The following is a 24,943-nucleotide window of genomic DNA, read 5'->3' as shown; positions in this document are numbered from 1 at the left end:
TTCTTAGTTGTGAAAAGGACAATATTAAAGCCCCCTGGGAAATGAGGAGATGGCTCTGGTTAGGGAGGCTGCTGCCAGTGGGCACCATGATAGGTCATGCCTGTGCCCCACCATAGGCTCTGCATTTCTCTTGTGCTCATGGTGTGTTCCTCCTGCCAGGCCCTGTACTACAACTGAACTGTCTTCTGACTTCATTCACTTCGGTTGCATGTAGACCTGGGAGCTGGGTACTGTCTCTGCACGCTCAGAATATGCTCAAGTGACAGTGTCCCTCAGCATTCTGAAGTCCAGTTTCTCAGATCATAGCCAAGCATATTTTGACATGTAGACGATGGCCAGTCCTCCCGGAGGCTCTTGGGTTCATTCCTGCCACAGTCGGCCATCTTGGTGGTGACTAGTTGTGGATCTTCCTGTAGCACAGTAGTTCTCAACCTGTGGATTATAACCTCTTTGGGGATTGATTGAACGACCCTTCCACAGGGGTTACCACTGGAAAATACAGAATTTACATTATCATTTGTGTGTGTGTATGTATATGTAGCAAAATTACAGTTACAAAGTAGCAACAAAAAATGTACGGTTGGGGTTCACCACAACATAAGGAATTGTATTGAGGGATTGCAGTGAGCGTTAGGAAAGGTGAGAACTACTGTTCTAGCATGTTGTAAAAATGAGATTCCAGGTTGGGCTCTCAAGACATGATGGGTTGTTGTGCCAGCTGGTCTCATAATAGTCTGTCTGTCAAACTTAAAGGGGACTCAGGATTACCATGACCCCATTGCAGAGCCCCAGGAGAACAGAGGCAGTACCAGAGTGAGAAGCTGTGAGGATCCTCTTAGACATGAGGCGGTCAGCTCTGTACCTGACTGATCTGGCTCACCACTATCTGTGACTGGTGCTTGATAATATCTGTCCCATTCCTGACAGAAGAGATACATTCATTGTGAGCTGAGCACAGGATCCTAGTTGTCTGGGATCTTGATTAGCCTCTGGTTTCTGTAGTAATTCTTTCTTAGTAACTGCAGTCTGCAGGTCATCCTGCTTGGGTCATGACGAGAGAGGGTAGGCTTGTGAGCCTTGTCCCCTTTCTCTACAGTTGGCTTGCTACCTTGTGAGAAGGGCCTCCAGTGATCATGCTTGACTTCGGAAATGATGGCATGTTCTGGCTTCTGGTCTGTTCTGAAAGGAGCTTTGAGCCCCCTGAAGATTCAGAGCAGTGTCCTGGTGCAGATGGCTTGTGCTTTTCTCTTGGTGGCCCAGCAAGGTTGTATAGTTTCTTCCTTGGATTTGATGCAGTCCTGAGCAGCAATGCAGGGTCAAGCTATCCATTCCCCTTTACCTGGGGGTATCTCAGCTAAGCTCTTTGCCCTAGTGCCCAGTCTGGTGATTTGGTTTGTCTACTGGTCTTGAATTAGCCCCATTTCCAGGCCTGGCCCCACCTGTGGGAGAATCTTTGAAGGCTGGTGAGATGCTACTCAGTGAGGGATGGTGAGATCTTCCACAGATCCCCTTTGCAGGCCCCCAAGAACCCTGGCTGCCAGCCATGTCCTCCTCCAGTTTAGGAATTTTACAGGCCCTGGAGTTTGCAGGAAGCTGGGGCTGAGCCTAGGGGAACTCCTCAGGGTTCCTGTTGTTTTTCAGTACTGTAGACCTGCGTTGTTTCCTTTTGCTCTTTAAAGATATCTCCCCACCCCACCCCCAGAGGAGGGCTGGGCTGTGAAATCTGCACTGAAGAACCTATGGTGATCTAGGGCAAACTCTTTGCTCATAGTCTGACAGGCACATGTTCTGTTCAGTTTACTGAAGAAATTACTCTGTACAACTAGGCCATCCCAGAAACACCCCACTCCCAGAGATTCAGTAGTCAGAACTTATTTCTGAGATGTCAAATATTAGGACTAGGACCAAGTGCTTAAGACAGCAGGACCACCCCAGTCAACCTGCACCCCACATTCCCAGATAGGTCCAAGAACTGAACCTGCAGCCGCTGTTGTTCTAGGCCCACATCAGTGAGTAAGAACAATTTTTGCTCTTGCAAAAAAAGGACCTGGATTTAGTTTCCAGCACCACGTGTAGGCTCATCCCTAACTCCAGTTCCAGGAGATCCAGTGCCTTCTGGCCACTGAGCACTGCACGTGTGTGTGTGTGTGTGTGTGTGTGTGTGTGTGTGTGTGTGTGTGTGTGTGTGTGTGTGTGCGCACGCGCACATTTAAGTCTCAAAACTTAAAAACTTTTTACATTTATTTATTTTGTGTGGTCTGAAAATGCTCCAAGGAGGTAGTCCAGGAAAACTTTGAAAGTGCAGGTCAGAAGAGGTCAAGGTCAGCCTGTGGGAGGCAGTTTTCTGACATCTGGGTTCTGGGTATTGAATGTAGGGTTAGGCTTGCCAGCAAATGCCATTAACTCATCCAGCAGCCCACCTTTATACGTTTTAACAGCTAGTGAATTGGAGTTACAGCTCAGTGGTAGAGTGCTTACCTATCATGCTTGAGAACTTGCATTGCATGCCTCTTACTCAAAACAGAACTTTTGTTCATGTCCCTGCTCTTCCCTGAAGATGTGAGGTGCTTCTGTCTTATATCTTAATGGCCCGAGCAGTCCCTGGATGGCTTCCTTTTGGTTCTTGTGTCCCAGTCATTTGTAGTGAGTCTCTCAGCCATAAGATGTCTCCTGTGAGGACTGGGTGTGTTGATAGGATTCCTGTCCCGGGATTGTGTGTTTTTCAAGAAGGACTACTAAGTAAGTGTAGATTTGATCTGTTTGGGGCTTGGGATCTCTGCCATCACTGTCAGGTGCCCTGTGCCTCTAAGATGGTTTCTAGGTACATAAAGTCTAGAGGAAGATGCTTTGGGTGGGGCTGGCAGCAGTCTTGTCATTAGGATTTCCAGCAAGGCCTGAAGTGGCCACTCCAGCTGTCTCTCTGTCTAGGCTGTAGGAGGTCTTTATAGGCTATATCGTATGACTGTGTTGTGAGGGAAGTAATTGGGCATCACTAATGTGAACAAGGTGTGCTGCTGGGCCAGCTGTTCCTCCTGTCCTTGGTAATGGGGTAGGGTTTAGCACTGAAGTAAGTAGGCCTTGGGAACAGACTAGTAGCCTTTATGGGACGTAGGATCAAATCCATGGTTCCAGACCCAACTAAAGGTGATCTCTTCTGAGGACAGAAAAGCATCCTGCATCCATCTGCCCTTCTTGAGCAGCTCAGACTCCTCTCGGTAATAGGCTCATCTGAGGTGGTGGGGGGTCTGGGTGTCTTGGCCCACTTCCCTTGCAGTAGAGCATGTTTCGTCCCCCTGAGTACATTGGAAGGAAAGTGAACTAAGGGGAGAGATCCTAGGTAAAGGCCTCAGATAAACTTGAGTTGTCCCACATTGTCCAGAAGGCCAGTCTGTCGCCTGCCATCTTGGAAAAGCCTGGTGGTTAGGACCCCTGAGAACTCTGAGCCTTCATAGCAGTGCACTTTACCGCTGGGTCCCATGGGACAGCCTCCTGATCTTTTGGCATCTGCCCTTTCAAGTGTGTATCTGGGACGATCACATGTAGGGTGGATTGCCTGCCTTCGGTCGCACTCGCTTTGGAGTGAGAACTGAAAACTTCTTACTACTCTACAGTTGGGTTTGTCTCTGAGGCTTACAGGTGTGTGTCGGCCATGGTCAGTACACAAGAGATATTCCCAGGCCTTTCTTGGGGGACAGGGCTAAGGGGCTAGGTATCCTCTGAAGTTGCTTTGTCAGGTGTCTTTGTCACAGCAACAAGAACAGTCTAATACAGTAGCCAATTCCTCTTGATGCACTGCTCTGTTGGCGGCAGCGCGTTCATTTTGAGCCAGGATGACCCCTGCCTATCAGCCTTCCAGAAAAATCCTTCCCAACCCCTGTGAGAGTTGGACTAACTCTCAGTTCATGGTGTGGAAAGGGGAGCATTGCCTCTAGCTTTGCTGAAACCCTGAGCTGCCCTGCAGACTAGCATACTGTGGAGTCAGGTGTCTTGCCCATTGAACCCATTCCTGACTCCAGTTGAGGGGAAGCTGTGTTAGAGGGAAGCAGCTTAATTGGAGAATGGGTGACTTGAAAAAAGCAGAACTTTATTTCTGTTAGTTTTGGAGGCTTGAGCTTGATGAAAAGGAGCCTGTGCACGCGCTATGTGTGTAATGCAGAGTGGTGAGCCAGTGGCACGCTCACTGCTCCACCAGTTCGAAGCCCTGGTTCTTCCTTCCGCCACAAGCTCTATATGGGCAGGATGTGGCTGGTCTTTGGTCAGTTCCTGGGCACTGAGTAGCAGTGGCTAGCCAGCTCTAACAGGTGACATCTTCCCTTGACTACAGTGATTACTGTTGGCCTCTGGTGTGCCTTAGAGGAGGGAGAGAAACCAGAATGTAAGATGCTGTGGGAGAGAAGACTCTGCCTGGCAGAGGCCACCTTCTCTCCATGATATGTGTCCCTTCTGTCTGTCTCTGGCCATCTCATCCTCTCTTACCTCCACTTCCTTCCCAGCCCAGCTCTTCAAGTCTCAAGCACCCGTGTGTGGCTTCCAGCTCCCGATGGTTCTGCCTCTCTTTGGGATTGCCAAGAATGCCGGGGGATTTAGGGGGTGGGGTGGAGTGGGGAGCACAGGAAGTGTCTCCTTTCCTATGACTCCACTCCAGCTTTGGGGAATGGACAAGGAAAAGAAAGCAGGAAAGGGGAGGCATGGAGGTGGCTAGGGCACTTGGGCAGGGATTTTTCTCTCTCTCTCATACCAAGCAAAGACAACTTAACTCCCAGATTCTTTCAACTAATTTTAGACCCTTGTAGATGCCCTGTGAGGGGGAATTGGGGACCTGTACTTGTCCTTGTTGGCATGTAAGCCTTCTAAGCAAGACCACTTAAACAGTGTTTAAGATTAAGTCTTGTTAGCCTTACTGCTAGCTAGCAGTGCTGTCAGCCATTCCCAGGCAATGGTAACTTTTTTACACACACCCCTAATTCTCCGGGAGACTAACCATGGCCCCTTCCGAGCCTTAGGAGCACCAGGTAGAAGTGTCTATTCAGGGATCTTTTACACATTCCAAGGGCAGTAACTTGGAATCTCAGCCTGCATGACTGGGCCTCTTTGGAAGACTTGTGTGTCTGTCAGAACAAGTTTCCCAGTTTCCTTGGACAATCCATTGCTGTTCTGAAATGTCTGGTGACTTTCTCTTCCTGGGTGTGATAGAGCAGCCCTTAAAGGGCCTGGTGGCCAGTTCCTCTGCTCAGACCTGCTCTAAGGCAGGTCAGGGGTTACTAGCTTAAGCATCTCCATCTTCAGGACACATTCGTGGGTTTGCTGACCAGTGTGGGGTTAGGGTCCTGACTTGATAATCCACCATCCAGAGGTTGAGGAGCTGGAGAAATGTCTGAGTGTTTAAGAACGCTGGCTGTTCTTCCCGTGGGACCTGGGTTTGTATCCCAACACCCATATGGTGGCTAACAGCAGTTTATAACTCCAATCTAAGGGGACCTATCTCTGCCACAGGCACTGCATGCCCACAGTTCACAGACACATGCAGGCAAAACACCCGTGCATATTTTAAAAAAAAAGTTGAACAGCTGCCACAACAGCTCTGAACTGCTTGCAGTCCTGAGGGCCATTGCCCTGTATTGTGTCTGTTTCTATGGAGAAAAAAAACAATGTGGGCGTCAGTTGGGGGCAGGAGAAAGAGGCCTAGGAAGCAAAGCAGACTGCTGGGTGTGGGTGGTACTAACTGTCCCTCCTCTTCCTGGTGAGACAGGAAAGGGACTTGAGAACTGCTGTCCACAGGCCTGTTACTCAGGTCCAGGCTAGATGCCATGTGGGGAGGTGCTGTGCCTGTGGCACTACCTGTGGCACCTTCCACTGGCACAGGGGCTTGGGTCTGCCTGCTCTCTACTTGGGAATGCAACTCCTTCAAAAGAAGGCTGGTAGCTTTGGGATCTATAAATGCAAGTCCAGACACAGCAGCCTCACTGACTTGGCTATGGGCTCCCAGGGGACTCTGGAAGGTTACCCTCCCCCTTGGACCTAGGTAGCCTGTGACAGTGGTTTTATGCTGGTCTTGTTTTGATAGACATTTAGGGCTTTGCTTCTCTTTGTCAAGTAAAGATCATCTGAAAGAGATTTGCACACATAACATTGAATTTGGCAGATGCTGGTATGCAGGGATACTATACCTCAGACTTACCCACTGTCTCCATTGAGACTTGGGAGAGGGGAGTGGACACAGCCATTTGCTTTGGACTGATCCTGTGTATCCTTGGCCAAGGCCCATACTAAGACCCTGGTGAGGGATCAGTATATATAATGGTTCTAATAACTTGTTTCTTAGACACCAGTGTAGAAAGACTTAGGCCATTTTCATAATAAGTCAAAAACTATTTTTATTTGTAATTTAAATGAGCAAAAGAAAGGGCCTCCTTGTACCCCCCAGATAAAGTTCTCTGATCTTAGGCCTATTGGGTATCCTTGGGCCCAATAGGCATGGTTTAGGTTGACATGGAGCTGTTCACTGAGGGCAATTTGTATGGTCCAGATATCCATCTGCTAAGTGAATTTCCATCCCTCTTAACATTGGATAGCCTGACATGCATGTGAAGGTGTGAGCAAACCAGCTGAAGACTTTTCCTTTGACAGATAACTTTTGTAACAGACTAGAAATTTGTTTCCCTTAGGCAGTTAGTGATGGTGAGTCCAGCCGTCTGGCTAAAATTCTCTTGCTTTCTCTCCCAAGAGCCCTGGGTTCAGTGGTGCTGCTTGCTCTGCTGCAGACCAACACATTTGGATGCCTTTAATTTGAGAGAAGTTCTGAACCAGTCCTTTAGAGGGCTTGCCCCGTTGTTCGGTAAACCCTCTTCCTAGTGAGTTACTGGTGAGGGAGTAGAAGCACACTTGCTGTGTGGGTGCCTCCTGCTACACTGGGGTTGGGCACCACTGAGTGGCCAAGTCAGAAAGCTCATGTCTCCCAGGTAGTCACAGTTGTATCTACTTAGTAGAGAATGGTAATCGGGAATGTTTTATCATTTGTCCTTATATGGAGCTAGTATGAGGTACAGGTGTCAGAACAGTTATTTCTTTTGGGGCCACCAGAGTTACGCAATTCACATTTTGTACCTTGAACACATGTAATTGTTTTGTTCTTGCTACATGGAAACACCATGGAGAACTAACACCATGGTTCCCTCATTGCTTGGTCCTCACATTTGTGCAGTCTGCTCTCTAGCTCACTGATAGAGCAAGAAACAGTGGGGTGGGGTGTGTCTGTCTTATATTATATCCCATCGCAGGTTTATAGCTCAGACGCTGAGTGAATCTGGAAAGTCGCCTGGTATGGATGTTGTAGGCCTTCATGCTTTGCATATCCTACAGTCTGTCTGAAAAAGTCTGGCCTTGAGGATGTTGAAAATGCTTGTAAGGACTCACCCTGGCTCTTGCCAGGCTCCCATGTCATGGATGCTCAGCACACAGTGGTTTGGGATGGCAAGCAGTATGAATATGTGTAACAGCTGTTCTAGAATTGAACCCAACGGTGAGGTGCCTGCCACTGAACTAAAAGTAATTGCAGAGGCCTGTTTTCTTCTCAGACCCAGGCACCAAGCTTGTGTGTGCCTGGGGCAGGCATTAGAACAGCACCGTTTGTCCTCATCTGCTTCAAGAGGTTCTGTAGATGCCCAGGGCTGTGGTAAGTGATATTCACTCAGGGCTGCAGAGTTCCTTGCATGGTTGTGCAGGCTCCAGCCCTACCCTGCTCCTCTTCCAGTGCAGATAGAGGCAAGGCCACATGGGGGTGTTTTTATTTAGTCTTTGAAGACAGGAAGGTTTTGGCCCTGGACAGGAAATGTGGCCGTGTGTTTTCTCTGGGCAAGAAAATTTCCAATTTAGAGGGAAATGAAAATCGCCAAACATTTCACTCTGGGATGGAGCATGGCACTGGGTTCTGGACAAAGGTCTACCTCATGTGTTGTCAAAGGTTTGGGTCTGGCCCTATACAAAAGTCTTTTGGTTGACATTTCCTCCCCAAGCTGTCCCTTTCCACAGGAGCACCTCGCCAGCGAGACTGGCTTATTGGCAGTAGACCTTGCCAAGGATTCTCATGGGACTACCAGTGCAGAGGTCAGGCCACATCTTTTTGAGAGCTTCTCTGGTGCTTATGGATATCTGCTCACCTATGGAGAACTGCTCACTCAGGTCCCCTTCTTACAGGGTCTTTAGTTGTATCCTTAATAAATTACTTTCCTGGATAGCTGGACCTTCCCCGAGTCGGGGACATCGTCCTCAGCCCCTCAGTTCATTGTAACCCTGCTTTGAGTGCCATTTCTGTAAAGGGCTAGAGACATGACTCAGTGGCTAAGAGAATTTACTACTCTTAGAGAGGACCTTGGTTCAGTTCCCAGCTCCAACAACCATCCCTTAAATCCAGCTTCAGGTCATGTTTGACCACTGTGCAGCAGGCATGCACATGGTACACAGACAACAGATATTTATGTGGGCTAAACACACATAACATGAAGTGAGTAAGTCTAACTTGGGACAGGAGTGTAGTAGGATTTATTTTATGTGCCTGGACCTTTAAAGGACCCCGTGACCTTCAGCGTTAGTTGCCTCTTGGAGTTCTGGGAACAGGAGAGAATATGAAAGCCAGCAGAAGCTGAGAGCTGGGTGGTAGGATTCAGGGGTGGCATTGAGGAAGTTCCAGGAGACAGAAGAGTAGGTCAGAGAGAGAGAGAGAGGACAGTTGGTAACAGTTGAGACAGGAGAAAGTATGGAGAATATAAAGGAAAAATCTACAGGAATGGGATTTGAGACAGGGTTTCTCTGTGTGGCCCTGGATGTCCTGGAACTCATTTTGTAAACCAGCCTAGGCCTGAGCTTGGAGATCCACCTGCCTCTGCCTCCTGAGTGTTAGGATTAAGGGTGTGTGCCACCACTGCCTGGCTAATTTTTAAAAATTATAAAGCCAGGGCTGTATATCGAGGCTAGCCCAAACCTCCTCTCACGCCACCTAAATAGATAGATAGATAGATGGATGGATGGATGGATGGATGGATGGATGGATGGATGGATGGATGGATGGATGGATGGATGGATAGATAGATAGATAGATAGATAGATAGATAGATAGATAGATAGATAGATAGATAGAAAAGTGCAAGGTAGAGTGCTTTATGTGAGGTCCTGGATTGAATCCCCAGCTCTGCAGAAACAAAACAGTCTGGAGACAGGGTCCTGGAGTCCTCACTTGAGTAGTCAAGGCTGGACTCAAAACCACTATCCTCTTCTGCCCTGAGTGTCACCCACCACCACCCAGGGTTCAGTGGGGTACAGGTTCAGATTCACTTTCCTATTTGGGCCAACGCCTTTGTAATGGTAGCTTTCTCCTGTAGGAATGGCACGCGATTGTCTTCAGTTGTTCCTGTGTGTCTGTGTATGTATGTGGTCATTCCTGCATACATGTAATTGTACATGTGTGGGTCTGTACCCACATGTATTCCTATATGTTCTCATAGGTATAATGATAGTGGCTCTTTCCTCACTTCCAAAATCTATGCTCTAAGTCTAGAGGTGGGACTGTCACTGGCCCATGATGGGTTACCGCACTGCCCGGGGGAGGGGCCCTGGTGACTGCTGAGGTGGGTAGGAGGGAGGCCTTCTGATTTTCACTTTAGACCCTGTTCTCCCTAATATCAAGCTAACATCTGAGTGCTGCCCACAAAGCAGGCGGGTATGCAGGAAGGCCCCACTCTTGAGTATGGCCTCACGAGGAATGTGAGGTGATGGTTGCTCTCCTGTCACCTCTGGCCAGACTCTGGGTCCCACATGTCACTAAGCTATGAACATAACCTCTCACCAGCATCTACCCTAGGCCTTGTTATGAGAAAGATGGGACTGTATTTTGTATGGAGACCTGGGAAGCTACAGCTGCCCTTCCCTTGAGTAAGGAACCTCAGAGGCTGAGGAACAAAACTAGGCATCTGAAGTGAAATGTTGTCCTCAAGAATCCCTTGCCTTCACTCTCTATTGACACGAAGACTAAGATCCTTTCTGAGCCTTAAGATGCTGTGGCTTTGCTCCCTTCTCTGCCCCTTGGCTCACATGAACTCTAGTTCCTGGAAGGTGGCAGGAAAGCCAGAAGCCATGGGTCCTAGGGAAGCCTGCATGTGGTCCCCAGCAAGCTCTTTCTCCAGCATAGCCGTAATTCCTGTGGCTTTGGGATCAACCAAGCTAGCTGTCTTTTCTTTCCACCAGCTGCTGTCTAGCTTTCCTGTCTACAGTGTTTATTGGCTGGCCAGCCTGGGCTATGTATGCATTGTTGTCCATTCCACACCCCTGCAGAAGTGGAGGAGTTAGTTGCTCACTGAGGCTTGAGATGGGAGGGAACACCTCCCAATTTAGCAGTGTTCCCCACATCTCAGGAGAACTAGGGGACTGTGAAAACGTGGAGGTTCTTACCTGCCACTAACCCAGTCTGCTAGTGTCTGTTAGGATGAGAGTGCATGCTGGGACAGACAAAGCCTGTATCTTAGAGAGCAGAGAGAATGACCTAGGGCTGGCCTATATGTGGCAGGAGACAGCTGGTTTCAAGATAATAGCTGACAGAACCCCTGGCAGCTCATTGAGGCTATGGCTGGGTATTGACTGAGCTGGGTTTAGTCTTGACACTTAAAAGTTATAAGGACTTGGGTTACCCTGATCCTCTCTCAAGCCACAGCTCCTTAGTGATACATGTGGTATATGTTTCTGGTTACATGCGGTGGGTCAAAACCAGCCTGCCTCTTCCAGATGTTGGAGAGGAAGCCTGAACGCACTGTTTGGGACCATTGATCAGGCCTTGAGGCCCATTTGCCCTGCTTTGTGCTATTGAGGGCTTGTTGCTGATCTATAGGAACTACAGGAGGTGGGAAGTCAAGCCCTCCTGCTGGCCTGGAGAAACTCTTAGCTAAGCGTGGTTCTGGTGAATCCACCTTCCAAGAACAGTGCCTGCAGTATTGTGCACCTCCCTCACTTCATGTCCTTCTCACTGCAGCCTGCAGCCTTTCCTCCAGTCCTAGATGGAAAGCCTGTTTATCTTTATCAATCGCTGGTGAAGGGGTGGCAGCTGGCCAAGCAGCCATTACAGGCTGCCCCGCCCTTAGCAAGAGTCATCTGGATGGAATGTCTGCTGGGAGCAGCTGAGGGACGCTGGGAAAGAATAGGCCCCTCTGCCCTGCCCCCACCCAGACCAGAACTCCCAGGCAGGGGCACACCCACATCACAGACTGCTGATGTACCAGTTGCTGGCTTCTTTGGGACTCTGGTCTGTCTTTTAACAGTTACTTTCCATGTATCATCTAGGGAACATCCATGTCTGTTTGGGAACTTCATTACTCTCTGCTTCTGAAACAGGTTTGTGAGGAGGCGGCAGTGCAGTTCCAGAGTGAGCCCTTGAGTTGTGTCCTTACAAGACCAGGGTGAATGTTCAAGTATTGGCCTCAGTCTGGGGTGTTTGGGTCCTCTTTCTTCTCTGTAGGCTTGGCTGGCTAAGACTTGGCCATTCCCATCCCATCTCCCCACCCAACCCATGAAAGAAATCCCATCCCAAGAGTGGGTTCTTGCCATTTTGACAGGTCCAGGACCCAACTCCCGAGGCTCCTTTTAGAGAGCCGAGCTGCTCACAGATGCTCAGTAGGAGCCTGGGAGGGGAAGAATTGTTCAGTGGGTCCTCCCTGGAGGGAGAAGGCAGGCTCTTGCTGACTACATTTCTTTGGAGAAGTCTTGTGAACAATATTGGAATAGCTAGAGAATGACCTACTTAAGCTAAAGGGATCAAAGTCAGTGTTCGTAGCTGGTGCTTGTGCTCCATTTGGGGGTTGGAGGCAGAAACCAGTCTGCCTCCTCAGTAGCTCAGTAAGTAGCTAGAAAGTAGGTTAATTTGAGCATGATGAGAGTGTGACTTATGATGTGTAAAATATTAATGGCAATGACAAAAATAGCTTTGCAACTTCTAGAGCTGCGGACTCTCCAGAAAAGACCCATAGTTCAAACAGAGCCAATTCCAGAGTGAGGCAGTCAGCCCTGCTGTGGAGATCCTAGCTCTGAGTCACCTGTGGGAAGCACTTGCTGAACTGTCATGTTCGGCTCAGGGTCACCCATGTCGTGGTAGTTTAGCCTCAAGGAGCCCCCACTCACTGTAAGTTGAGTGACTACATTATTCTGGCTCTGGTCTGCCCTATGAAGGATGAGTGGGATATGATGATTCTCCACTGACTGAATGCTTATTAGGACCTGCTAAGGCTAGACTGGGGTCTGTGGGTTGGCTATGAGAATTTGGAACTCTGGGCTGCCCCTGCCAGCCATGGGCCACTGTTTTCTCAGCTCTTCTGGCTGTAGTCTGATCTCCTAACACTAAGGCTACTCACTCCAGTCAGCCCTAGATCATGTGGATGTGTTCACAATACCTGACTCTTTTTTTTTAAACCCAGGGTTCACCATTCCCACTAGACTAGCTGTCCAATGAGCTTCCAGGATCCACCTGTCTCCACCCCACAGCTTTGGGTTTACAGATGTGCAGCACCATGCCGGGCTTTTATGTGGGTGTTAGGAATCCATACTAGGGTCCTTGTTCTTGAATAGCAAGCACTCTACCCACTGAGCCATCTCCACAGCCTCAGTTGGCTGTCTGACAGGAGCCTTGTCTGAAATAAAAGGAAAGGAAGGACTCTGGACTAGGCAGAGGCCAGAGTCAGGGAGATCCTGCCGTAAGGGAGCGGATGCTGATAGGGCCTGCAAGACACAGCAGTAACCTTGAACCTAGTTGGAGTAGGCTCAGGGCTCAGTGTGGAGTTAGGACTCTTAACTAGGAGGAGCAAGGATTATAGACCCTTTGCTCCTGTGTCTGACCCTGATCACATTCTCCTCATTACATTAAAGTAAATTTGTGGCAGAGCCCAATAGAGGGTAGTCAGAGCCATTGAGCTGCAGGCTGGCACTGGCGAGGGAGTCTCGTAATGCTGGCTTGGGAGGGCTGTTGAAGACCCACTGACCTACTTTGTAAGAGAGGAGCCAGGAGACAGGCACCGCATCTTAAGCCTAGGACTTGCCCCATTTTCCTCTGAAATTATGGATCCTCTGCACATGGATACCGCTCTCTGCTGTTGTGTTGTGGCTGTTATGTGTCCTCTGCACGTGGATTCCCCCCTCAGCTCTCTGCTGTTGTGCCTGTGGCTGACTCCATATTCTCATTTGGTTTCTTCTATTCTACATCTGAATACTTCCTTGGGAAACTAATTTTTTCGGTTGGCATACCTGGTCTTTCTGGAAATTTCTTTTTTGTTCCTTTCCTGTGCTTCCTTTCAGTGCTCCTCTATTGAGTTGCTCAGTGGTTAGGGCTTCTCCTTTTGTGTGCACATCTCGAGTGTGTCCTGTACTCTAGGCATGGTGAGGCCTTGCGTTCTCTCTGAGATTGGTGTGACAAAAATTTCCAAATGAACATTTAAAAAATTCTCACAAAACCTTTGGGTAAGTAAATGCTTTCTACTTGAAGGCATTGCTGCTTTGAAGGCTGTGGTAAGTTCTGCTTTATGGGAGGAAAGGAGGAGGCTGGAGAGACAGGTTGGAGGTTAGGAATGCTTGCTGCTCTATAGAAAACCCAAGTTTGGAGTGGTTCACTGTGGGCCTATTGGTGTCGTGGATGTGGAGCAAGTACCGTGAGCAACGTGTGCATCACTCCCTTGCAGCCCCTTGATATCCTGTTCTCACCGAGGAGTGATTCTCTGGTGTAAAGGACACTGCCTGATGTTTAAGATGTGCACGCTGAGTGAGGGTCCTAGGAGATCTCAGCATGGTGGGCTGCTTTTGCAGCTTTACTTCCTCAAAACCCCCAGTGCAGCTTCCAGACAGCCAGGATATGATACGGTTATCAGAACAGTTAATAACAGGATGTAGAATTTTAAGAAGGGACTATTTTGAAAGTCTAGTATCTTCCTTGTTCAGAGTAGCATACTATGAATAGTTTCCATCTGTTTTACCCTCTAGATGAGAGAAAATCTCAAGGTAGGTGACAGTTGCTCTGATTTTATGAAGGGCCCCCAGCAAGTGACAGAGGGTGAGGCTGTCACAAGATGTGCAGCTGTCCCCAGAAACCCCGCACCCCTGATAGTAGTCTTGACCCTGTATGCCTTCCTGCTCAGTAATCATTACATACACGTGGAATCCATGACCATGTATGTGCACATAAGTGACAGCACCGGACCTTTATCGTGAGATTTGGAAATCTCTGAGGAGGATGGGAAAAAATTTCTAAATGAAAATTTTCTTTTACTAGAAACTTTGGGTGACTAAGTGCTCCTAATTTGAAAGGATTACTGGTTTGAAGTCTGTTGTGAATTCTGCCATGTGGGGAAAAAGAGAGCTGGAGACATGGCCTAGATGAAAAGATGCTCCCTGCTTTTACAGAGGGCCCAGGTTTGATTCTCAGCAATAAGACAGTAGACACCTCTGGCTTCTCTGGGCACATGTACATACTCACATACAGATATAAATATATATGTAATTAAAATAAATACTTTAAAATTAAAAACAAGAACAAATTTTAAATTGAACCATTACTAGGAAATTATGTGTGTTTTACTAAGGTTTCTAATTGAGCCAGATATGGTGGCATACATGAATTCCTGGCCAGCCTGGGCTACTTCAAAGTACTAAATTATCCTTAGACCCATGTTTGCACATGTGTCAAGAATGTAGCTTTCTAAGACCTCCAAATACTAGTGCCTGGTCAGAGTTTTCTTCTTGTGGTTCATAGTACGTGGTGGGTCCCAGAGGTCCCAGTGGTGGTACAGTGTGGGGCTCCTGGGGTATTGGCCTGGTGTTCAAGTGGAGCAGAGTGGAGAAAGGGTTGCCCTGGGAGAAAGCTGATTGGGGAGGGGTTACTTGGAACACTGGGGCGTGGAGTTCAAGCTTAAGTGAACGGCAGGTAGTAGCATAGACGTGTCCTGGCATCAGGATGTGAGCAATGGTAGTCTCTATTAATGGTGCCTGTCCTTGCTTGTGAGTGCTGAGAGCGAGTGTGCCACCCAGGATTGTGGAATTTAGGGACTAGGTGCTGTGAGAGATGGGTGTTGGGACACCCCCCTACAAGAGGGACACCATGGCAAACTGGAGCCCCTGGATGGTCGTTTTAGGATACCTGTGAATATAGCTCTGCCCTCAAAGTTTTGTCTATAGAAGGCGATGCCTGTGGTAGGACAGTCTTTGCTTGCCTCACAACAATGCCAGAATGTCTTATATATTTGTTTGAGGAGTTCCTCTTTATGTCATGGTGTCCAGTACCCTGTGGTGTATATATGCCTCATGACAAGGCCTGGAATGCTCATGAGAAGTCAGGCCACCTGCTCTGAGGGTTCTCCCTTCCTTGTGAGCTCCTGTTGTTCACTCATCTGGATTTTTATTCTGAATGCTCTAGTCTATGATGTAGCCTTGGTGGATGGCGGCAACGCAGACCTAAGCACTCCTGTGGTACGTTCTTGTGCAACAGCATCTGTAGCACCTGGGTTGTTTCTCTGGTGCCACACCTGTGTTGAATTCTGAAGACTGCAATTCTGTAAACCTCAGCCACAGGCTTTGGTTTTCTACCAGAAAGTCATGGTCACATTTTTTGGGTTTTTTTAGCACTTTTTTTTATTATAGCATCATCTATCTCTTTCATAAAGTTGTGGCTTTTACCATATGCCACCATCACCACTATGTGATTTAGAAAATTTTCATCACTCCAATATGAACTCTGGTATCATTAATTGTCATCCCATAGATTCCCCACCCCAGCCACCAGTCACCTTTGAACTGGCTTTTATCACTTAGCAAGATGTTTTCAAAGTTCATCGTGGCTGTTGGTGCTTCCTCGTGGGGGCTGAGTGGGGCCCCGGGCTGCAGACACACCACTACTTATTTGTTCATCTGTTTTGGTTCCTATTTCTTGACTGTTGCAAGCAGTGGCGCTGTGAACACGTGTGTGAACCTATAGTGGATTCTGTTACACGTGTACACAAGTGTAGTGGACTCTCCTGTGTGTACGCATCTATAATGACTGATATATGTACTAGACTCTGTTACACATGTTTGCATCTGTAGTAGTAGATTCTGTTTCCCATGGTCCTGGTGTGCAGAGCCAGAGTGGGATTGCTAGTTCATACATTTTTTTTTTCCTGTTGTACGGCTTTAACATCTACATTCCCACCAACAGCACATGTCTCTACATCATTGCTAATGCCTGTATTGTCCAAGTCTTTAAAACCATGCATGTGGGAATATGTACCACCTCACTATGCTTTTTAATCAAAAATGTTTATCCTCCCGGGCAGTGGTGGTGCACACCTTTAATCCCAGCACTTGGGAGGCAGAAGCAGGTGAATTTCTGAGTTCGAGGCCAGCCTGGACATCAGAGTAAGTTACAGGACAGCCAAGGTTACACAGAGAAACCCTGTGTCAAAAAAACAAACAAAAAAATGTTTATCTTGAGATAGTTGTGGATGTAGGCAGTTGTAAGAAACAGTCCAGAGATTTCCTGCGTGGACCCGGGACACTCTCAGTGGCAGCACCTTGCAGCAGCGCAGGACATGCTCAAGCATGAGATTGCTAGTCATTTGGCTCCCCTGGTTTCTTTGTTGGTTGGCTTTTAAATTGTTTTGGAGTTTGGTGCTGGGAAACAAACATGGGGCTTTATATCGACACATCCTGCCTCCTGCTTCCTGCCTACTGTTTGACTATGTTTCTCATCCTGGCTGTCCTAGTGGGCATGTGATGGTATCTCATTGTGCCTGGCTTATTCCTTAACCAAGAAGAACATATTTAGTGCTTGCTGGAAAGTAGGTTGGTTTGGAGAAATTTTCATATACACATACTAATTTGGATCCACAGCATTTTGGCCTGGATGGTCTCTGAATAGTAGTGGTTCAGAATGTGCTTGGTTCTAGAGGTCACGGACACCAGCCTTACATCAGGATGTGGGAAGAGTGTGCAGGACAGCTATGGGCAGTGTCCACCTGATAGGGTAATTGAGGGCTTGGTGCATACAAGGTACATGAAACTTGTTCCTTGTGGATCTTACGTGGGGATCTGCAGGGCATGTGCTCAAGCCAGTAAGGTTCTGCTGTGAGCCTGGAACTGAACCGATGCGGGCAGTGCTGACCCTTCCCTGTTTGAGTGTCTACAAGTGAGGATACTATCTGAGGCTAGCCCTCCCCAGAATCCACATGAGACTGACAAGACCCAGGACTAGAACTAATGCCATCCTTAGAAGCCATTGGCAGACTGTGATTTAGCAGGAAAAATACTTGTCCAGTTTGCTAAGTTCTTGGCTAGAGGGTCAATTGTGTTCTCTCCTTAAAGAACAGGTATCATCCCTGTGTGCTAGGCTGGCCCTTTTCCCTCAGGGTTGGTTAGGCTGTGGCTACAACTACCCAGCCTTCCTCAGCTGCCTAGGCTGTGTTTGCCATAGTGTGTCCTTTGATCCTTGCCACACACATAGGCCTTAGAGTCTGAGAGCTGAGCAGGTGAAGTATAGACATTTGGAAATAGATGACACTAACCTTGGCTGATACATAGACCCACCCTCTACATCAGTGGTTCTCAACCTATGGGTTGCAAGACCCTTTAGGGATTGGAAGACCCTTTCACAGAGATCACATATCAGATATTTACATTATGGTTTAAAATAGTAGCAAAATAAAAGCTATGAAGTAGCAATGAAAATAATTTTATTGCTCATGGTCACCACAATATGAAGAATTGTATTAGAGGGGTTGCAGCATCATTGTTGAGAGAGACACTGCTCTACATGGGACTCTTATTTAAATACCTGTAAGAGGTTGAAGATAGACATTAGTGTTGAATTACTTCCAACCTGGTATACCATGAAGGTCCCAACACTGAGGGGTACCCAGGTGTACAGCCCCTGACTTTGGTAAGATTGCTTGACATTGTCTCTGGTTCCAGAATTGAGGTGACACCAAAGTATCCTGTTAAAGGGTTGCCCCACACTAAGGAGATCATGGACTCCCAGATGACTTTTTGGGCCTGGGTGTGGACTGTCTTTGTATCAATGGCAAACCCTAGTGGCCAGGAGGTTTGAGGTAGTTATCAACAACATCACAACACTGGCAGAAGGTGTCAGCCGGAGAGACCAGCACAGGTAGACTGCTAATTTAACCTCTGAGGGTCCTTATGTATCTAGCAGAGTGTCAGCTGGGCCCCGTCTATCTCAGTGTATCTGTGTATAGGCAGCCAGGCCCTGACACCCTCAAGCAGACCTCCTACCTGTGCCATGATACTTAGCTGGGTCTTGGCATCTGGTGAATCTTTTATATGCGTGGCAACTCCTACCATGGCAGACATGGCAAAACCTCCTTTTGCTCTGGGGAGTTGGCATCTCCTTGTATCTGGCTCTAGAGTCTGGAAGAGAACAGCCAGCTCTTTGTCCACAGTGAGCAGAGTCTTGAGAGAGATGGCAGCTCACTTTCCCTTCCTCCCTCCCTCATTTCCTTCCTCCTTTCCAATTTGGGAAGGGACCTGAAGAGATTGCTTAAAGATTAAGAACACATCTTTTGCTCTTGCAGAAGATCTGGATTCTATTTCCAGTACGCACATGTGGTTCTCAACTGTCCATAACTCCAGTTGCAGAGGCTCCAAGATACATATATAATAAACACATTCGTAGCCAAGTGGTGGTAGAGCATGCCTTTAATCTCAGCAAGCTGGAGGCAGAGGCAGGCAGATCTTTCAGATCAAGGCCAGTGAGTTCCAAGACAGCAAAGGCTACACAGAGAAAACCCTGTTTTGAAAAAAAACAAAAATAAAAAAACCTATACACATAAAATGAAATCCCCTCCCCAAAGTGTAGTTTTAGAGACTTATTTTAATTTGGGATGTGTTTGAATGCTTTGCCTGCACATATGTCTACATACCCGTGTGCATTCCTGGTGCTGGAAAAAGTCAGAAGAGGACATTTGATCCCCTGGAACCTGAATTACAGATGATTGTGAACCACTCTGTGGGTGCTGAGAATAAAACCCAGGTCTTCTGCAAAAGCAGCAAATGCTCTTAACCACTGAGCCATTTTCCAGCCTCCCAAAACTATTTTTTAATTTATTTTATGTTTACATGTATGTATGTATGTTTATGTGCCATGCCATGTGTGTGACTGGTACCCATGAAGGCCAGAAGAGGGCATCAGTCCCCTGAAACTGGAGTTGGAGATGGTAGTGAGTCACTTTGTGCTGGGAACCAAATCCGAGTCCTCTGGAAGAACAGCCAGTGCTTTTACCCACTGAGCCATCTCTTTGAGTCTCAAGAGATATATAATCAGTACTTCTGAGAGCTTCTAAACAGGCAGCTATTACATGATGTCCCCACAGCAGAGCTGGCTCACACCTGGGAAGACTGTTCCTGTCAAAAGCTGAATTCCAAGTCCCTAACCATCGTTGCTGTTTCGTCCTCAAGCCTGGCACATATTTCACAGGGAATGCTCAGGAGTGAGGCAGTGAGACCTCATAGATCTTCCAGGTGGCTGTGGCCCTTTGCATGGCACAGAAAGCAGGGCCTAGCCTGCCTTATTGTGTTGAGTTTGGGTGTTCCCCCATAATCCATCCTGTTGTATTTGTGTGTTTAAGGGCCTAAGTGACAAGAGACCCTGGCACTAGATAGACTGAGCGCCTGAGGCTGGAATCAGGCCAGCCTCATTTCCTGACACTTGTTCCTTCTGTTGGCCTTTCCTGCCTCTGTCATTTGGAAGCTTGCCTGGGTTCTGCCCTGCGATATGGGTACTGTCTGCATATCCAGGGACATACAGCAGAGTCCCTGTGTTCTCCCATGACCATTTGGTGGTCACTTAAAGATGGTTGGTGTCTGGGGCAGTGACCAGAGCACTACAGGAAGTCAGGCTGCATGTTCTGATGACAACCTTATGTGACCCTGAGCTTACCTAGTACCATCAGCCAGCATTTGAGATGATCCCCACCACGACCAACACACACGCACATGCGCACACATACACACACAAATTCAAGGACAAGAAACTGGATGTAGCTGAAAGGATGGCAGCATAGGCCTTGGGGACAGGTTCTAAGGCAGACTCTTTTTGTTTGTTTTATTTTTGGGACAAGATCTCTTTATTATGTACCTCTGGCTGTCCAAAAACTTGCTATGTAGACTAGACTGACCTTGGACTCCTAGTGTGCATGTGTGCCCTATCGCCCTGGCTCTGACTAAACAAGTTTCTTACTTTTATTTTATGCACATTGGTGTTTTGTCTGCATGTGTGTATGTGTGAGGTTGTCAGATCTTGGAGTTACAGACAGTTGTGAACTGCCACGTGAGTGCTGGGAATTGAACCCAGGTCCTCTGGAAGAGCAATCAGTGCTCTTAAGCCCAAAACCATCTCTCCAGCTGATAAAGAAGTTTCTTAAATAGTCAGGGCTATCTTGGGATGAACAATGGCAGTGAGCTTGTTCTTTCAGGACTGGGCATGAGTGGAAAAGAAACTGTCAGGATTCTGTAGCAGTGAGGTGAGCAGATGCTGTGTAGGGGCTCCTGGTGGTTCTCAATTTCTTCTGTGGGTATCTAGTTACCATGATCTTAGCACAGTGTGCAGACCTCTTTTAGAACCCCAAACCCACTCCACTGCTTTTGCAGTACCAGCCATAGTGACCACTGCCTTTGACAAGTTCCCATGCCTTGTAAAGGTTTCTCTAGCTACCTACTGTCTTTGCTTATTGAGCATAGGCATCCACAGGGTACACTGTCTAGTTCAAGCTCCCAGCTTGTGCTGTATGGTTCCTGCTAGCCACAAATCCCTGAGGCTCAGCCTGGCAGTTCTCTGTACCATCTGAGGCTAGAGACAAGTGCTAGACACAGCAGCCACATTGGCCACAGCTCATCTGAATGCCAGGCTCCACTGTAACCCACAGGCCCATATTGTCCTGCCCTGTTTCTCTTCTTGGTCTGCAAGAGTGTCTCAAGTATTCTTTCTAAGGTAGAAGTTTGGAGGTGGAGATGTGGAATTCTTAAGTTCCCGTAGGTCAGAGTACACAGACTTCACAGTAGAGGGTGGGGTGGGGTGGGCAGGGGTGGGCACATACAGCTGGCTCTTCACCTGCTTTGAGATCTGCATATCCACAGCCCTGCCTGGCCCTGCCTTTCCTGCACAGGTGCAGAGGTCACACTCAGTGACACCTGTTCTCAGTGTCTTCGCCCTTGGGATGTGGGAGAAACAAACACCACTGTCTGAAGCCCCGAGAGGAAGTGGCCACGGAGCACTGCTGTGGCCAGCTTAGCTGGCTCCTCCCTGATATAGCCTGATAATAGCTCTTAGTATTGGACTTGTGGGGGCAGGGCTGCCTCTTGTCAACCTGTTTAGGTCCTGGCTTTAGCATGTGGGCCCAGAGCTCCCTGCCTGGCTTGTAGGCACTGTGGAGGTTGGAAACCATAGGTGACTAACTGGTCCTAACTGGTTCTCCTAGAGGGAACACACTATGGTACAGTTTTGTTCTTAACCATTGGCTGACTCCTCGGACCCCTAGTATCCTTGCTGTGGACAGTGATATCCCAGGCCTGACAGAGCTCTTTCTCTGCACCTTTGAAAAGTAGGACACCTGCCAGGTGGCCCTTCTTCAGGGTAATATTGCTTAACAAATGCCCTTCAGCTTCACCCTCATGTGTGCAACTAGATTGGTATTAAAGGGGAAATTCCTGGCGCTGTCTAGTTTTAACACTTCCTTGTTCTCCAAGAGTTCTGGTTGCCTTTGGACTTTCTATGAAAATCTCAGGAGAGTTGTTCCTTGAGACTCTTCCACTAGCTCCAGGGGCTTCCCCATCCCATTTGTGAAACAGCTGGGTTGCCTTAGGGGACTTTGACCCCAGTACAGTAGTCTAGCACCCCGCCGCCCCCCTCCCCCCCACACCATGGCTCTTCAGAACAGGAAGTGGCCTCACCCAGTGGTCCTATTCTCCAGCGTTTTCTGCTGGGTCACAGTTTTGAGGTTGCCTGAGAGGTGTCCCAGACTAGACTTGTGGCTTTCTCTGTGAAAGAATAGAGCTTACTTTTTGCACCTGTTCCAGTGTCTGCTCAGACAGGAAGCCCCACCCTGGTGTGCAATAACCCCCTTCTGCCTTCATTGTGGGAGAGATCCTGGCAATTCCGGAAGTGGGTTCTTCTGCCCCAGCCAGCATCCTGAGTATCTACTGAAGGGAGCACACATGGCCTCCACTAACAGAACCTCTGCTAAGTGACAGCTTGACACCAGGAGTTATTCCTTCTAGAAAGGTAGTTTTAGTGTCTTTTTTCTTGAACAGTTACTTGTATGTGTTTGAGGAACCCCGGTGCACCCCGGCCGAGCATGGGTTTGTCTCTGAAAGTGCCCTGGGAACAACACCAATGCTGTCCCTCCAATGGCTCCCCTAAGCGCAGCACCCCCACCCCCACCCCACCCCCTGAATACAGAGGGCCTTCCCTTTCAGAGCACTAGGGGTAGAGGTACTCACTGTCCTGCTGGCCCCAAATACTTGCTTATTCTTGCAAGGGCAGCAGGCCTCCCAGGCACAAGCACTAAGCACTGGACAGGGACCCAGCACATGCACTGCATACTACCTGGGCCGTACTGAAAGCCTCCAGTGGGGCTGATCAACCCTCCTCTCCAGGTTTCATGGAAGGAAACCTATCAAGCTGGTACCTTGGCTGCCTTCTTCCTCGTTGTCTCTTCAAGGGAGGCAAGGCCAGTTTTATGATAAGGTGTTCCCCTCAAGTATTCTAGAGAAGAGCCCTGTTCTTTTGTAGACCTGAGCTCCCCTGGCTGGAGGTCAGAGACCTCACTTTGGCTGCATCCTCCCATCACACCCAAAGTAGCTCCTCCTCTAAAAGGAGGCTGTGTTTGGGACCAAGGTGGAAACTCTGGTATGTCTGCCTTGGGGGACAGTAGCTCAGCTTCTATAGGCTTAGCTGCTCTGGAAGATACCGATGGGTTGTCCTACAGATGGAATGTCAGGGGTGTGTGTGTGTGACATGTGACATTTAGGTGGAGGGTCATTGGATTACACATACAGAACTGGCTCAGGTGTGTACCACTTAATTCTGGATGTCAAATAGACCACAGCTGGTGCTTGAGAAAAGTTAGGGTACTGGGTGGCTTCTGTAAGCTGACAGCAAAGGCATTGTGGTGACACCTGGTTAAAGCTGTTTTGTGAGGTATGTCATGGTCCTTCAAGTTGAATATTTCCTTCCTCTGGGGAGAGCGTAATTGTAACGCTCTCTAATGAGGCAGTGATAAAGACCACCCAGAGGACAGCCCTCCCAGGCTCCTTACACGGTTTAGTACAGCTGGTTGTTGGGTCACACTCGAGCCTGAATTCATTACTGCTGGGTCATTTAGCCATTCCTGATATGGCCATAGAATAGGACAGGTCCCGTCCAGCCTTCCCAGCATCATATCTGTGTTCTAAAGAAATAGCGTGGACTAAAGGCAAAGAATCGGCGGTCCGAGCACTGTGGAGGCCAGGATGGGTCTTGGCGATTCACACAGAACCCACTGCAGCTGTTAGTGAGGTCACCTCATAGCAGCCCACAGCAGCACAGTATTTCTCTATCTTATGCGACGCCCTCATCCCTTAGCAGATACATCAGGCTGACCTTTCTGCACAGGGCCAAGGGTGCACTGTGTTTGTAGCTCCGTACGTTTTTGGGTCCCTGGGGCTCCTTCATAGCTGTGGTGGGGAACTTGCTACCACCGGGCTGGCAGGAAGACCAGGTGGGAAGATCTGCCTGGGCCCAGGGATCCCAACAGGGCCTTTTGTATCGATCACAGGTCTCAGAGCCCCCTGCTTCCATAAGACCCAAAGCAGACGACACTTCCTCACAGTCCCCTGCGTCTTCTGCGAAGCAGTCCACTTGGCTGCGGACCTTGGCTGGTTCCTCCAATAAGGTGCTATGTGGGAACCTGTCTGGGGTCTTTGGGGAGGGTGCAAGGCCAATTCTGTGGCTCTACTCAGCCTCAGGGACCGAAAGTGGCCTGGTTTTCTGTAGTCACTTACATAGATTTTCTTGACAGAGCCTCGGCTGCACTCACCCTCGCCAGCGCCTATCTGCTTTCCGGCCCTGGTCCCCTGCAGTGTCTGCAAGTGAGAAGGAGACGTCCCCACACCTCCCAGCCTTGATTCGAGACAGGTGAGTGGGGAATAGACAAGACTGAACTCTGGTTTAGCAGGCTTTGATGGCATTGGTGCCTTTAGTCTTAGGATAAACTGCTTAGAACTTTGAAGTCTTGTATGAAGGTGCTGAGTTCACAGACAATATTAAGAGTTAGCCTCCAGCATTCAGGAGGCAGAGGCAAATGACTCTCTGTGAGTTTCAGGCCAGTTTGGAATTGATAGCAAATTCCAAGCCAGGCTTGCATAAAGATCCTACCTCTGAAAACATGAAGGTCTAGCTGTGTACTGTCCTAGCCCAACCTGTGGGGAAGTCTGTGGTTCTCAGCCATTTGAATCCTGACCTTGTGAGGTAGAGGAGAGAAGATACTGTCCTGTGTCCTGGCTGACTGAGCAGGGTGCATTCTACAGCTCACGTAGGCATTTGAGAGGCAGACGCACTCTGGCTAAGCTTCTGTTTCCTATAGCTTCTACTCCTACAAGAGCTTTGAGACAGCCGTGGCCCCCAATGTGGCCCTAGCACCACCAACCCAGCAAAAGGTTGTGAACAGTCCACCATGCACCACCGTGGTCTCCCGGGCACCAGAGCCTCTTACTACTTGTATCCAGCCACGAAAGCGGAAGCTGACCATGGACACACCAGGAGCCCCAGACATGCTGACCCCTGTGGCTGCCGTGGAGGAGGACAAGGATTCTGAGGCCGAGGTTGAAGTTGAAAGCAGAGAGGAATGTAAGTATGGACTTGGATTCTTCCCCTTGGGAGGTGAGGGAAAGGGGTGCATTTGGT

General features: G+C 48.5%; 1 protein-coding gene across 2 annotated transcripts in view; it reads left to right on the top strand.

Moving 5' to 3' along the window:
* The window catches only part of Ski (SKI proto-oncogene), a 65,751-nt gene that overhangs the window by 36,572 nt on the left and 4,236 nt on the right, over positions 1–24,943 (top strand). The window contains exons 2-4 of one of the 2 annotated variants that reach the window (XM_031379738.1): positions 23,817–23,933; positions 24,060–24,175; positions 24,624–24,886. In XM_031379738.1, coding sequence (XP_031235598.1) covers positions 23,817–23,933; positions 24,060–24,175; positions 24,624–24,886 — 496 coding nt within the window. The remainder of the gene's footprint in view (positions 1–23,816; positions 23,934–24,059; positions 24,176–24,623; positions 24,887–24,943) is intronic. The other variant, XM_031379739.1, reaches the window with a different exon arrangement.

Source organism: Mastomys coucha, unplaced genomic scaffold (genome assembly GCF_008632895.1).
Source record: "Mastomys coucha isolate ucsf_1 unplaced genomic scaffold, UCSF_Mcou_1 pScaffold18, whole genome shotgun sequence".
Taxonomy (NCBI): Eukaryota; Metazoa; Chordata; class Mammalia; order Rodentia; family Muridae; genus Mastomys; species Mastomys coucha.
The sequence above is the reverse complement of the archived record's forward strand: the minus strand, read 5'-3'. Positions and strand labels throughout refer to the sequence as shown.